The 16102-nt window shown below is 41.2% G+C and overlaps 1 protein-coding gene across 3 annotated transcripts in view; it reads right to left on the reverse strand.

Moving 5' to 3' along the window:
- The window catches only part of HTR7 (5-hydroxytryptamine receptor 7), a 115208-nt gene extending 103586 nt beyond the window's left edge, over positions 1–11622 (reverse strand). For all 3 annotated transcript variants that reach the window (XM_025397166.1, XM_025397165.1, XM_025397167.1), the window contains exon 1: positions 10848–11622. In XM_025397166.1, the coding sequence (XP_025252951.1) occupies positions 10848–11386 (539 nt within the window). In that variant the 5' untranslated portion in view covers positions 11387–11622. The remainder of the gene's footprint in view (positions 1–10847) is intronic.
- Between the last annotated feature and the right edge of the window lie 4480 nt (positions 11623–16102).

Below are 16102 nucleotides of genomic sequence, written 5' to 3' on the forward strand. Positions count from 1 at the left end.
ATCTTGGAGCATTTTGGGTTTCAGACTTTCAGATCAGGGATGCCCAATCTGTACTAGGTTTAGCAGCTGAAATTAAGTTCAGCTGCACGTGATAAACAACACAATGGTATTAGTTCATCAATTAGCAAGAACTCAAGGTTCCAGCAATTCTGTGGAGTTGACAGTCCTCCATGATCCAGGCTACCATTCCAGTATACTGATCTTCTTTACCAAGCATGGCCATTTTTGTCCATCTTGACTAAGATGGTCAGAGCTCTAGCCACCATCTTCGTATTCCAGGCAAGATGGAGGAAAGGACAGAAAACAGGAAGAGGACACACACCAATTTTCTTGAAGGCAGTTTCTGGGAAACTGAAACATAATACTTCTACTAACATCTCTCAACCCCAAATTTAGTAACATGGCCACATCTAGCTATAAGGGAGGCTAAGAAATGCAGTCTTTATTCTGGGCAGCCATATCCCCAGGTCAAAGCAGGAATTCCCATAACTGAGGAGGAAGGGGAGGATGGAGATTGGGGTAGGCAACCAGCAGTATCTACTGCAAGGGGTGAAGGGTTATTGACAGGCTTCTCCTATGCTATTCCCTCACTCAGAATGCCTTTCTGCTCCCTCTCTGTGAGTTCACTCAAAGACTCATTCACTGCCTCTGTGTTCTTGGCATCTGCTGCTCCTTTGACTGGAATGTTCCATGTCTCCACTTTTATTATTTTCCTTAAATATATTTATACACATAGATATAAATAAATACACAATATTTGAACGGGCTTTGAACACAAGTTCCATCCATACAAATTGTATGTCCTTGGCAAGTCACTTCTACCCTCTGAGCCTTAATTTCCTCCTACATCAAGTGGGGATACTCATGCCCACCTCACAATGTTGTAGAGGGGATCAGTGGAGATTTCTGTATTTGGGAGTGGTCTGTAAGGAATAAAGCATTAAACATCTATTAGCTATTATCATTTCTACCCTGAAGCATTACTTCCTGTTAGTTAATGTAAGACGAAAAAAAAAGTAGTTGGTGGCTAAGTGCTACCACACAAAAGAACAGGGCAGAAGACCCATTTCATCTCCTTCTCACTTTCCCATAGCAAAGCCAGAAGAGGATTCCATCAATTCTTAAAATGTATCTACAAGCAGAAAATTAATTTTAGAGATGAGCAAGGATAACTTCCTTTGAAGTGAAAGGAGATCTGGAGAAGCCAGAATGCACCCTGCCCTGCTGATTGAAGCAGAATTAAAGCCAAAAGCAGAACTCAGATCATCAGAGGGAATGAGTCATAGTACCTGGCGAGGAAGCAAGGCTTCAGCCAGACACCAATCAGAGCTAAATATTACAGCTCTTGCAAATAAGGCAGATGAGTTCCTGTAACCATGAACAACCCAAAGGTGGCCCCTGCCCTCATACACAAAGCTAAAAATTAACGGTTGCTGACAGCATTAAAACAATAACTGTATCTGCTCAGATTAATCATATATCTGACTTAATCCAAATATACCTCACGAGATGTATCAAATACATACTTTTGCCCCTTTCATTATAATATGAAATACATATGCATGAAAGTGCCTAAAATATACATGGACACTTTAACAATAATTAAGTTAACCCTTTTGTAATTACCACTCCAGTCAAGAAAGAAAACACTATACCACCTTAGAAGCATGCCTCTCTGATCTCAGTTTTCTTCATCCCATCTAACCATCTAAAAGCAATCACTCTGTTTGTTCTTTCTTTTTTTTTTTTTTCTTTTTTTTTTTCTCTTTTTTTAGACAGGGTTTGCTTTTGCTGCCCAGGCCGGAGTGCAATGACGCGATCTCGGCTCACCGCAACCTCAGCCTCCCAGATTCAAGCGATTCTCTTGCCTCCCGAGTAGCAGGGATTACAGGCATTTGCCACCATGCCCAGCTAATTTTGTATTTTTAGTAGAGACAGGGTTTCTCCATGTTGGTCAGGCTGGTCTCTAACTCCCAACCTCAGGTGATCCACCCGCCTCAGCCTCCCAAAGTGCTGGGATTACAGGTGTGAGCCACTGTTCCTGGCCTCTTTGTTCTTATGAGATATATTTCCTTTCTTTTCCTTATAATATTACCACTTATGTACATCCCTAAAAATAGTTTTGTCTATTTAAAATTTTTATTTTAATTGAATCACATACGTATATACTTTATACTTTGCTGCTTCTGCTCAGCCTTACATTTGTAACCCCAAAATATTTATCAGTGAAATGATATGACATCTGAAATTTGATTTAAAATAACTGAATGAAGGAGGAGTTGCAAATTATATTTTTAATAAATTGACCATAAATTGATCACTGTTGAAAATGGATGACGGCTACATCAGACTTACAGTATACCTGACTTTAATATATGTTTCCAAATTTATATAACAAAAAATAGTTTAAATTACTTCATGAGATTCATTTGGTTGCTGTGTGTAGTTAAAATTTGTTCATTTTCATTGCTGTATAGCAATACTTCTCTAAGATCCCAAGACCAGAAGCATCAGAATCACTTGGGAATTTATGTGAAGTATAAATTCTTAGCCCCACCCCAGACTTTTGAAATCAGAAACTCTTGCGGTAAGGTTTCTGATTTGGTAAGGTCTGGGGTGACGCCCAACAATTTGTGTTTTAATAAGTTCTCCAGGTAGTTCTGAGGCACATTCAAGTTTGATAAACACTCCTAAATAGCATTCTGTTGTATGACTATACCATAATTTATTTATTCATTCTACTATTAACACATGTGTGTATTATTTCAAGTTTTAAGGTTTCAAGTTTGTGAATACTATAAATATTCTTATAGAAGACTTTTGGTGGACAAGCGTCTTTCTGATATATACCTGGTGATAAAACAACAAGGTCTTAGGGTGTATGTATTTTTAACATTACATGATAACATTAAACTATTTGCAAAGTGGTTCACCAATTTACAGTCCCACTAGTAATGTATGTAAATTCCCTTTGCTCCATATCTTTCCCAACACTTGGTAGTTTTTTGACATTTTAATTGTTGTCAATCTAGAGGGTTACACGCTTAAACTTTCCAACTTAGAATTTTTTTTAAAAACACACATGTTAGAGAACAGAACTTCAGACGTAAAATCAGTTTCACAAATATATTAGTTGGTGAGTTTTCATGGAGTAAACCCGATGCAGGAAAGAATCTGGTACAACAGAGAAACTGAGAAAGGTCGATGTGACTGGAATGTGGCAAACAAGACAGAAGGCAGTTCAAGATGTTGAGGAGTGAGGCAGGGACAAACCAAGGACCTCCTACATGTGCTAAAGAGTGAATTTTATTCCAGGTGAAATGAAAAGAAAATGAAAAATTTTAAGCAGGAATTTACATAATTATGTTTCTATATTAGCATACATTTAAAATATTTCAGGCACATATCCACTTCTAGCTACAATGGGTTGTTTGATACTTCAGACCAATGCTTCTGCTGAAAGTCACTTTAAAAGCTGGATAAAGCACAAATACACACACACACACACACACACACACACACACACACCCCTGCATGCTATGATGCCCAAAAGCATCAAGCAGTTGTTGAGACAACCAGGACTTCAGGGAACAAAATCCTAAAGAAGACAGAAGCACAGGGAGGTGAGCCAATATTGTGCAGCTGCTCTTTCCCTTGGGCATTTGTCAAAATTGGGTGAAGGGTAAGGGGCTAAGGATCCAGGTAAAGAGCCTCAGCAGAGAGTTGCTAATAAGGGGCAAAAACACCAGAAGAGCATTTGGCAGTCTCTTGGAGATAGAGAGGCAAAAGTCAGAGGCCTAAAAGGTAAAGATGCCAGTGAAACCTAAGCCTAGCACCTGTTTGATATTTCCCTCAAAACATTTGCTGAATTCTGAGACTGCATAAGGCAGGAGGCTAAGAAGCCATGCTTGACAGTTTCACAGTTTTGAGGAAAGAACATTTAAAGTTCTGAACTAGCCAGCGGGAGAAGTCATTGGGCTGAAATCCTAAGAAGGCTACATCCTAGAAAGCCATCTGCCAGTGGCAGAGCTCTATCAGAACTAAAATACAGCCTATGTTCAGTTCAGTCCCTAACTGGATTAAAATAATTAATTGTCCAATATGCCTGCCTAGCATTTTCTCTGGAACAAAATAACATCATCTACAGCATCTACATTTTTCATGCAATATGATGAATATTCAATCAACATTTGCCAGGCATGCCAAGACCAAAAACCCAGAGAAAAACACAGATCACACAAAGAAACCACAAGTGACTCAGATATTGGAGTCAGGAAACAAAGTGTCAAACTATGATTAATATACTAAAAAATATAACAAGATGAAGAAATTAGATGAAAAGGTAGAGAATTTCACCAAAAAAATCAGCATCAATTTAAAAAGCTTAAATGGAATTTCTAGAATTGTAAAATACCATTATGGAAATTAACTCAATAGATAAGGTTGAACAACAGATTAGACATAGTAGAAGAGACAATTAACAAATTGGAAGGCTGGTCAAATTTTTTCAAAACTCAAGCACAGAGGTAAAACATAAAATGGAAAATATAGAAAAGAGTAAGAAATGTGTGTGACACAGTAAAAAGGTCTACAATACATATATCTGAAGACATAGAAAAATAAGGAATGGAACAATAGTAGTGTTTGACGAGATAACAGCAAACTGATTAAAGATATTAATACACAAATTTTAAAAATCATTAGGAACCCCAAACAGGGTTAACAGTAAATAAACAACAAAAATCAATACAGCCAGACCTAGTGACATCACAGAAAAACTGAAAACTGATAAAAATTAAAGACAAAGACAAAACCCTAAAAATAGTCAGGGGAAAAAAGACACATTACCTTCCATGGAGTCATAATAATGTTGGCTAATGGCTGATTTTTCAACAGAAATTATGGAAGTCAGAAAACAATGGAACAATGTTTTAAAGTTCTGGGGGAAAAAAACTAGAAATATAAAATTCCATACTCAGTGAAAATATCATTCAAAAATGAAGCTGAGGCCGAATGCATTGGTTCACACCTGTGATCCCAGCACTTTGGGAGGCCAAGGTGGGTGGATCACAAGGTCAGGAGACTGAGACCATCCTGGCTAACATGGTGAAACCCTGCCTCTACTAAAAATACAAAAAATTAGCAGGGCGTGGTGGCAGACACCCGTAGTCCCAGCTACTTGGGAGGCTGAGGCAGGAGAATGGCGTGAATCCAGGAGGTGGAGCTTGCAGTGAGCTGAGATCGTGCCACTACACTCCAGCCTGGGCAACAGAGTGAGACTCTGTCTAAAAAAAAAAAGAAAAGAAAAGAAAGAAGCTGAAACGAAGACACTTTCAGACAAGTAAGAATTGAGAGGATTTGTCACTAGCAAACCCTCAGTAATATGGTTTGGCTGTGTCCCCACCCAAATCTCACCTTGAATTGTAATAATCCCCACATGTCAAGGGCAAGGCCATATGGAGATAATTGAATTATGGGGGCGGTTTCACCCATACTGTTCTCCTGGTAATGAATAACTCTCACGAGATCTGATGGTTTTATAAATGGGAGTTCCTGTGCACAAGCTCTCTCTTGCCTGCTGCTATGTAAGACGTGTCTTGCTTCCCCTTCACCTTCCCCCATGATTGTGAGGCCTCTCCAGCCATGTAGAAGTGTGAGTTAAACCTCTTTCCTTTATAAATTATCCAGTCTCAGGTATGTCTTTATTAGCAGCATGAGAACAGACTAATACATTCAGTAAAAAAATAATGCTGGGCAGGGCATGATGGCTCACATCTGTAATCTCAGCACTTTGGGAGGCCAGGGTGGGAGAATTACTTGAGGCCAGGAGTTCAAGACCAACCTGAGCAACATAGCGAGACTCTATGTTAAAAAAAAAAAAAAAAAAAGTTTTTTAATTTAAGAAAATAATAATGCTAACAGGCATCTAATTTGGCAGAAAATGATTCCAGATGAAAAGGCAGTAACACAGAACAAAATAAAGAACACTGGAAAAGATAAACACGTAAGCAAAGAAGAATGAATACTGACTGTTACAACAATAAAAATAATATCTAATGGGTTTTAATAACCTGTAGACCTAAAATGAATGCCAATAATAACATAAAAGGTGTGAGGCGATAGATAAAATTAAAATGTTCCAAAGTACCTTATTACCTAGGATTGTATTTCCCCAAAATAAATTTAAACATGTCCACAAATGACTCATACACAAATGAATGTTCAGAGCAGCACTATTAGAGATAGCCAGAAACTGGAAAAAACTCAAAAGTCCATCTACTGTGAATGGATAAGCAAATTATGGTATATTTATACAATGGAATACTACCTATCAATAAAAATGAATGAACTACTGATAGGCTAAAAACTACAGATGACTCTCACAGACATTATGTTGAGAAAAAGAAGCCAGATTCAAAAGAGTACATACTATACAATTCCATTTATATGAAGTTCTAGCCAAGCAAAACCCCAATGTGTGATGCTAAAGTCAGGACAATAGTTCTCTTTGCAGGCAATAGAAACTAGAAAGGGAGAGGAGGGGACCTCTGGGAGGTTGCCAGTATTCTATTTCTTAATACAGTTGTTTACATGGATGTGGATATTCATCAAGCTTCATACTTAGAATTGTGCACATTCAAATACTTTTCTATATGAATTTCAAAAGTTTTAACAAATATTTCAGTCATACAAAAAGTTATACAAAGGATAAGTCTATATTCACCACTGAGATTAAGAAACAAAACCTTACCAACGTAGGTGATATATATACTACTGATTATACCTCCACCCACGCCACCAGAGATAAACCACTGTCCTGAATTTGGTGTCAACCACTCCCCTGCACTATTTTATACTTTTACTCCTTCTACAAGCTTCCCTAAATGATATGTAAAACTATTTTCCATGTGTTAAAACTATACATAAAAAGTAATTTGATTTCTTTTTTTTTTTTTTTTTTTAAGACAGTGCCTCACTCTATTGCCCAGGCTAGAGTGCAGTGGTGTAATCATGGCTCACTGCAGCCTCAACCTCCCAGGCCAAAGTGATCCTCCCACCTCAGCTTCCCAAGTAATTGAGACCACAAGCATTTGCCACCATGCCTGGCTCTTTTCTTTTCTTTCCTCTTCTTTCTTTTCTTTTCTTTTCTTTTCTTTTCTTCCTTTCCTTTGTTTTCTTTTCTTTTCTTTTTTCTTTTTTTTGTAGAGGTGGGAGTCTTCCTATGTTGCCCAGACTGGTCTTGAACTCCAGGGCTCCAGCAGTCCTCCAGCCTTGGCCTCCCACAGTGCTGGGATTACAGTTGTGAGCCACCACATCTGGCTGGTAATTTGATTTATATTTTTAAAAGATCATTCTAAAATTAGCACAAGGGAATTTTCTTGGATGACAAGATATTGTATATCTTGATTAGAACATTGGTAACATAGGTATATATATATTTGTCAATATACGAATTGGATATTTAAGATCTGTGCATGTCATTATATGTAAATTATCTCACTTAAAAAAGTTTTCTAAATAGACCGTTCTTGCTTCTTCTCAGGGAATAGATCAGGGCTGGACAGAAGTGGAACCAGGAAAGTCAATTAGAATATTGCAGTAAACCTGATGAGCATCAAAGTCATCTATCTAAAGTGTAAGGAAGAAAAGATAACTTATGGATACAATTCTTTGAGCAGCTTAACTGTGAAGCAGGGCAGTAGCTGGAGGAAGAAGTGAGGCCAGAGGCCAAAAAAGGGTTTTAAAAGATACAAAACAGAACTTGACACTGTAGAAAGGAAAAGCTGAAGAAAGACCATCAATGAGCTGGGCATGGTGGCTCACGCCTGTAATCCCAGCACTTTGGGAGGCCGAGGTGGGCAGATCAGTTGATGTCAGGAGTTTGCCAACATGGCAAAACCCCGTGTCTACTAAAATACAAAAATTAGCCAGGCATGGTGGCATGCACCTGTAATCACAGGTACTTGTGGGGGCTGAGGCACAAGAATCACCTGAACCCAGGAGCCAGAGGTTGCAGTGAGCCGAGATTGTACCACTGCACTCCAGCCTGGGTAACGGAGTGAGATTCTGTCCCCTCCACACCCCCACACCCCCTAAAACAAACAGAACAACAACAACACAAAAGACCATCCATGAAGAAACAATGAACAAAGTCCTTGAGAAGGTGGGGAGACAGAATATAATGTCCAAGTAGTTTGGTATTTGCTGGCTCATAATGTCTTTTTGCTTTTTAACTGAAAGGAAGTTAAAAGAAGGGTACATATGCAGGACAGATTGTTTGGTGGTGAAAAGATAAAAGTTCTCGTCTGATGGCTGCTACTTTTTCAATGAATACAAGTCATTTTCTGAAAAAGACAGGGGATGGGAGCTCTGAAGCCTGTGAAAAACAGTATGGCATTACATTAGAAAAGCATCCCAGTGTGATGGGGAGTGGTTAAGAAAAATGAAAGGTTCCATTTTAGACAGGTTAAATGCCCAACAGATATCCAAACTCTCAAAGTACAGTATGAACATGAAAGCAACAATACTGTAATTAATCTTTGATCATGCTGCACAAAGCACAGTGTATCCTATATTAGGTACTCAAGAGGGAATGAACAAGGGAATGAATGAAGTAATTTTTTTTACATATTTTCACAGCACATTTAATATCATCTGTCATATTCTACAACGGAATTGCAGAAAATATTCTTTTCAGAAATCATATATTTTCCTTTTTTCTCATTTTTAGCTCTCAGTGTTCTTGGAAGAAAATCAGTCTGTGTCTTCCAATTTTATCAATTCTTCATTTTCTCTGAAGACATGATATGCTGGTCTTCTAAAATAACTTTTAAGCAGAATTCACCAATGGGGCAATTCTCACAGGTAAAAGGAGAATCTATATGCCTATGTGAACATGATTTGTGACAATCATGAGAATATAGTTAACACTAAAATTTTAAGCTCTTGCAAAGAAGGATTAATCTCTTCTCTGTATCCAGGACATGCCTGCCGATGCTAAATCACACATGCATGCTGAGTGAAGAATGCCTTTAGCTCATGTATAGGGATCACAAGATGATCTCAGTCAAACCTCAACGTAGCCCAGAAGAAGAGAAACACTGGCTGTCTTAGGAGACAAATTAGCACAAGGTACTATTTATGTATCATTTATCAACTGTGAAATTTTAAAAAATGGTTATAAATACAGTACTTGCAGCATAAACCGTTATTTGTTTTATTACACTAAGTTCCATTTAAAAGGACTCCATTCATGCAGGATGCTCTGTTTTGGTTGGCTGAGCAGTCAGATTTCTGTGCTTATAATTCATGTATATACTTACTATGTGTATTGAGTGTACTCTCTTAATTCCAGTTGCCACAGCCAGACTGTAAATGCATATGTTTTTGTCATTCTTAACTACTGTAATTCAGAACTTCAGCTGCCAAATTTGGTGCTAATATTCTCACATATGCAGTTCATGCTCTGCTCTTGAATAATTCCTTGTTTGCTGTCAGCACCTTCTACCATGATATATAAAATGGGAGAATCAATTTAAAGAAAAATAACCTAAATTGTTAACTAAATGGAGCTACAATGTATTTTTCTTCTTGAAAATATTCCCTTTCCTATTATTTCCTTTATTTAGTAATTATAAACCCTGGTCAAGCAAAAAATACATATAGCAGAACATTTTAAGTATCAGCAAACCACAAACAGCTGTGTTTTCAACAAGAAAAAAAGGAAAATCTCAGTTTCATGCTAGACCATTTTTTGAGGCACTGTCATTTTAAGTGTGGAGGCATCAATTATTTCCCCTAGGCTGAAAGGTCTACACATATAAAGGTTCTATAGATCCACTAAGAAAATAAGCAACCATTTCTGTGTATCATTAAACACAACAGGATACTAGTCCTGAAACACCGGCAAAATTCTGAGTGTGAACATTAAGGTTTCATACATCAGTTTCAAGTGAAATAGTTGTTCTAGGCCAAAGACGTTTGAGACCATACTTCAAGTTGTCAACTGCATAATATTTCAAGGGTCAAAAACTAGCTCCATTTCAAAAGCCTGTAACCTTACAGTCTGAAGAAACCCTGTGGGTCTCCTAGTTCAATATGACACTCAAAGCAGGAATTTTTCCCCTAGCATCCCTGACAGATGGTCAGCCTCTGTTGCAATTACTCCAGTGGGGGAGTTCTCAACAGAAGGTTCCCAAGGGCTATGATGAAAGGCCAGAACCAGCCATTCAGACCTGGAGTAAGGCTCCAGTCAGTAAGCTCGCAAGATACAGACAGCATTACCAAACATTAAAACCAGACTTCCACAAGCAAGAATGCGATTCTGAATTGACCATCACAAGGATGCAATGTCTAAGACACGCAGACCCCAATTCTAGAACCATCAAAGGTCCTTTCACTGGCCTAGGGAGTAGTTCTCACAACTGGGGAAGCAAGGTGGCTTTTCTCCGATTTTTTTTTTTTTTAAATGACTCTTTAAGGCTCACAGCAAGGCTTGATCAAGTCAGGGAGCATCAAATCCCTTCCTTCCAAAAATCAAGGCAAGGGACCCCCTGGCGGAAATGCTAAGGCTTAAAATACTCTTAACTTTGGTCTTAAATTCGTCACTACAGTAAACCAGAACATTTCGGGTTTTTCTTTTAAAGATGTACATAGGCTATGCTATAACTGAAGTTTGGATGGTGTAGGGTAGATGGGGGGTGGGGGGCGAGCGGTGTTTTCAGCGTAGCCCTTCATCCCGCCTTGAAGTCTGGCTTGATTCTCCCTGGAAATCCAGGCGAGCGCGCGGGGCTGAGCTGCCTGCCGGTCCCCAGCCGGAGCCTGGGACGGGGCGGTCCGGCCCTTACCTGTCAATGCTGATCACGCACAGGGTCATGATCGAGGCCGTGCAGCACATGACGTCCATGGCGATGAAGACGTTACAGAAAAAGTGGCCAAAGATCCACTTGCCCCCGATGAGGTCGGTGACGCTGACGAAGGGCATGACCGCCACGGCCACCGAGAGGTCGGCCAGCGCCAGGGACACGATCAGGTAGTTGGAGGGCTGGCGGAGCTTCTTGACGAAGCACACGGAGATCACCACTAGGCAGTTGCCCGCGATCGTCAGCAGCGTGATGAGCGTCAGGATGGAGCCGATCACAACTTTCTCGGCTCTGCCGTAGTTGATCTGTTCCCCACAGCCGGAGGCATTGTCCGGGGGCACGTCCCAGGTGGGCGCGGGGCTGGCTGTCACCTCGCTCAGCAGGTGCGGCGCCCAGGAGCCCGCGACCCGGTCGGCGCCACCGTCGGGGCTCAGGTCGGGCAGCCCGCGCCCCACCTCTGGCAGAAGGAAAGAGCGGAGGTGCCCGTAGAGGTCTGGGCGGCCGCTGCTGTTAACGTCCATCATCGCGCCGCCGTGTGCCGCTGCCCATGGAGCCGGCGCCCCCGCCACGCGCTCCGGCTGCCGGCCCCGGGGCTTCACCTCACCGGTTCCGCTCCGCCCGGCCCAGCCATGGGGCCCGCGCCGACCGCTGGGGGGCGCCCCGCTCGGTCTCGGAGCCCCGCACTCCCCGGACCCCCGGCCGCTGCGGATAACGCGGGAGCGCGGCCTCACGGGGACTCCCTGCGGGAGGCACCTCGGCCCCCGACGGACGCCCGGGACACGCGAAGTCGAGGGAGCTCGGGCCGGGCTCCGCCGGCAGCTCCACAGCTCGCAGCAGCCACTCGGCTGGGCCGAGAGCGCCCGGGCGGCAGCGGCAGCGGCAGCGGCAGAAGTTGCGGAGTGCGCCCCGCCCCTCGCGCCCGCCGCCGCCGCCGCCGCCGCTCCCCTGCGGCAGCCGCGCCGCGTCCCCGCCGCCGCCGCCTCCGGCCGCTGCCCGCGCCCTCGCGCTCCTGGGACGGGATACCCGGGCTGGGCAGGGACCGCCGCCTCTCCCGCGCCTCCCTACTGTGAGGGGGCGGCGCTGCACGCGCCTCCCGGGATCCCGGGATCCCAGGTCCCTTCGCCCGGGAAGCTGTCCTTGCCGCATGATAGATACTCAGAACCCCTCCAGCCGACCCCAGCCTCCGCACAGTAGTCAGCCACAGTTCAGTGGGGCATTTTTCTTTTGTTAAGAGGCCTAATGAGCCAGCGGATGTTCGGGCTCATTGCGAAATGAAGAACCTGGAGGGGGATTTTATTTTTCTTAATTAAACAAACAAACAAAAAAACCTCTCCGAGCACTACACTAAGCAACAAATAGGTACTTCCGTTTTCTATTTTGACCGCTTATGGAAAGAAGTGAAGATGGAAAAGAAGCAGCCGAATGGGGTGAGGGTGGGAGCTCCGAGAAGAGGAAGAAGGAAAAAAAGGAAGGGGGATTCCTTAAGCCCCTGGCACTTGAGAGATGGGGATGCTCTGGGGACGAGGCCTCCAAGGGGGTTAAACCCATTTAGACTAATCCTTCCTGGATGTCTAGAAACAGTCCTCTTCGCTCTGAAAATAGACCCTGATTGCCCTTATATTTCGACTTCAAAGCCTAATATATTGAAAAGAGAGTTAATTTTCCCGTAGCATTCTGGAAGTGTTACACATAAGCAAAGAAAAGGCCGGTTATACTGTTCTATAGAGGAATCCACGAGGTGTATGTTGATTTAATACCTATTGGCTAAAATTCCCCTTAGTATCTAAACCCTGTCAGAGCGACTGATTTTTATTGTTTGTGAGACTTGCTTCATTCCATGTCGTTTAAAGGTTTCACTGGAAGCCAGCAGTGATTTCTTTAGTTTAAGACTCTAAAAATAATCAAATCTGTTTTCTTTTCTTGTTAGGCCCTAGCGGATTATAAATAAGAAGAAAAGGAATAAAAATCTCAAAGTATATTGATCAGAGTGCTGAATAGTACTTCCATTCTTCAAGGTGGGTATTAGCCCTGTTTTTCCAGATAAGGAAACTTACTTGCTCTTGCAATCAGCTAGTAAGAAATAGTTATGTTTCAAACCCAGGTTTATCTGATTACTATGCCCATATTTTTCCCTGTACACATTCAAAGAAAGTTTAATGAAAAGAAAAAAAAAAAAAAGCCCTCATGGTTGGCCAATGTTCACAGCTCTCTTGCTGTGATCAACATTTCAGAGGCTCCTGTCTGCCTAGGATAAGCAAACCAATCCATTGAGTCAGAGGAAGAATGGAAGATAATATCTAGGCCACAAAGCAATATTATCTAATAGTTAAGAAGATGGATGAGGAAATTTCTTCAACCTTACTTATGTCAGTTATTCTCTGTTTCGCTTTTCTTGGTTTCAGTTATCTGTGGTGAACCATGGTCCGAAAATATTAAATGGAAAATTTCAGAAATAAACAATGTGTAAGTTGTTAATTGCACACTATTCTGAGTAGTGTGATGAAATCTCTGTCTTACCCAGGATATGAATCATCCCTTGTCCAACATATCCACACTGTATATACCACCCACCATTAGTCACTTAGTAGCCCTCTCTCTTATCAGATGGGAAAAAAAAAAACATAGTATATATAGGATTGAGTACTATCTGAGGTTTTAGGCATCCACTGGGGTTCTTGGGAGATATCCCCTGAGGAAATCTCAGACAAAAGACAAATAGTTTGTTGCTGGAATACATCTAAGAAACCATTTGTTCACCCTTCAGTGCAGAGGAGGAAATAGAGGCTGGGAGAAATTTTATAACTTGTCCAAGATCATATGTGACTGCATTGAAATGTCTCCATTTTTTATTTTGAGGTGTAGAATTGTCTTAAGGTCTTTTAAAAATTCATTCATGACATTTATTTCATTTTAACTTTTCAATTCATTTTAACTTACTTTGACTTTTGTATTCTTCCCCTTGAATACCCTAATCAGTTCAGCTTATGTATTCTGTCTTGGCTCTGTCAAATAATATTCCACAATAATTACCCACAGATTTTGAAAATTAATCGTTTTATTTGTATTTAAACCTCTAGTCAATATGATTTACCACCTACACTCTTACCAGCCCTCACATAGCCCATTTATATTTCACAACAGCTTCTAGTTTTTGCTTTTGTCTTGTTTTAGTCCCTTTGGGATGCCATAACAAAAATATCATAGCCTGGGTGACTTAACAACAAACATTTACCAAGATCAAGGCACCAGCAAATTCAGCATCTGGTGAGGGACAATATTCTGGCTTATAGACAGCCATCTTGCTGTGTCCTCACCTGGCAAAGGGGGTAAGAGAGCTCTCTGGGTCTCTTTTTTTTTTTTTTTTTTTTTTGAGACAGAGTCTTGCTCTGTCACCTAGGCTGGAGTGCAGTGGTGCGATCCCAGCTCACTGCAACCTCCACCTCCCAGGTTCAAGCGATTCTCCTGCCTCAGCTTCCCAAGTAGCTGGGATTACAGGCACATGCCACCACACCTGGCTAATTTTTGTATTTTTTGTAGAAGAGACTGCGTTTCACTACCTTGGCCAGACTGGCCTCAAACTCCTGACCTCAAGTGATCCGCCTGTCTCAGCCTCCCAAAGTGCTGGGATTACAGGCATGAGCCACCACGCCTGGCCTGGGGTCCCTTTTATGAAGGTACTAATCCCATTTAGGAGGGTTCCACCCTCATGACTTAATCATCTCCCGAATCATCTTCCCTCTCCCATCTGACAAAGGCCTAATGTTCAGAATCTATAACTTAAATGAAGAAACAAGCAAGAAACAAATAACACCATTAAAAAGTGGGCAAAGGACATGAACAGACACTTCGCAAAAGAAGACATACAGGTGGCCAACAAACATGAAAAAATGCTCATCATCCCTAACCATCAGAGAAATGCAAATCAAAACCACAATGAGATGCTCTCTCACACCTGATACCATCACAATGGGGAGTAGGATTTCAACATACCAATTTTTCGGAGGAAACAAATGTTCATTCCATAACAACTTTTAAATTGTGTGACATATAAATACAGGAAATAATCATTAAAATACTACTTTTTAAATTACTTCCTCTTTCATTGTCAATATAGCGTCGAGTCCAAGCTCCCTTTTTTATAGAACAGTCACCTCTATTATATTATCCCTGGTGATGGCTGAGTGTATTTCCCAAGAGTTGCTAGGTTTTTAATTTATAAGCTGTCACAATGCATAAACATACTTATTGAAAATCTCGGCTTCTACAGCATTACTTTGCTTATGTTGAGTTTAAATTTCATCTATCATTGTGTTATTCCAAAATCCTGACAGAGCAATCTGGAATTCTTTCAGTTTCCCTTTAACCTTCACTAACAAATAATTATGTCCTCATAAAAATGCCAAAATCTAGTGTATACTTTTCCATAATTTTCTCACAAAGAAACGCTAAAGATATAGCTTCACAAAATATTCATAAAATATCTAAATATTCATCTAAATTTGTTGTTTGTTCTGCCCTTAGTTTTCTGGTGCTTAAAAGCCATATCAAGGTGTTGCTTCCTTCTTCCCTCCCACCGCCCGCCTACTCTTCGACAGTTATACCAGAGACAGTGAGTAAAGTGTTGGCATCTAAATCAAATCATGTCTTTCGTTTTTATCCCTTTTATTCCTTGCATTGAAAAAAATTACTGCTTTTAAAAGTACCAACTCTTATCTAGACCCTCATTGGCTACAATAACATTCTCATAAGATTGTCAGTGAGGGCACCTGAGAATACAGCTTTTTGAGGTTTCCAGCTGGCAATCTCCTGCTCTCAGAACTGCTCTGGGGGAGGGCAGAAGAGCTGTGGAGTCTTACAGGATAGTTACTGTCTTCTTATATGCCCTTCTTCCCTCTAGGTACTCATCTAGCTCGTCTAAATGCATATGCGTAATCCCATCTATGAAAACCCACACATATCCCTCCATAGGACATAAGCTTAGGATAGTTTGTTTTGCCATAAACCGGCATACCCTGACAACCTAGATATACTTTAAAAAGCACAAATAAAGCTTCCTAACCATAGGGTTCATTGGCAACTCACTAGTCAGTCAAGCATGCTGATATCATGTCTACTGGGGGTCTGATGGCCTCCCATGCCCAATGCAGTGGACTTCCACAGGGCTACTCTTTCATTTCCCCAAATTTTTCAGTCTCTCACATTTGTACCCCATTTTCTCACTCAACTAAACTAATTATCTG

The sequence above is a fragment of the Theropithecus gelada genome, chromosome 9 (genome assembly GCF_003255815.1).
Source record: "Theropithecus gelada isolate Dixy chromosome 9, Tgel_1.0, whole genome shotgun sequence".
Classification (NCBI taxonomy): domain Eukaryota; kingdom Metazoa; phylum Chordata; class Mammalia; order Primates; family Cercopithecidae; genus Theropithecus; species Theropithecus gelada.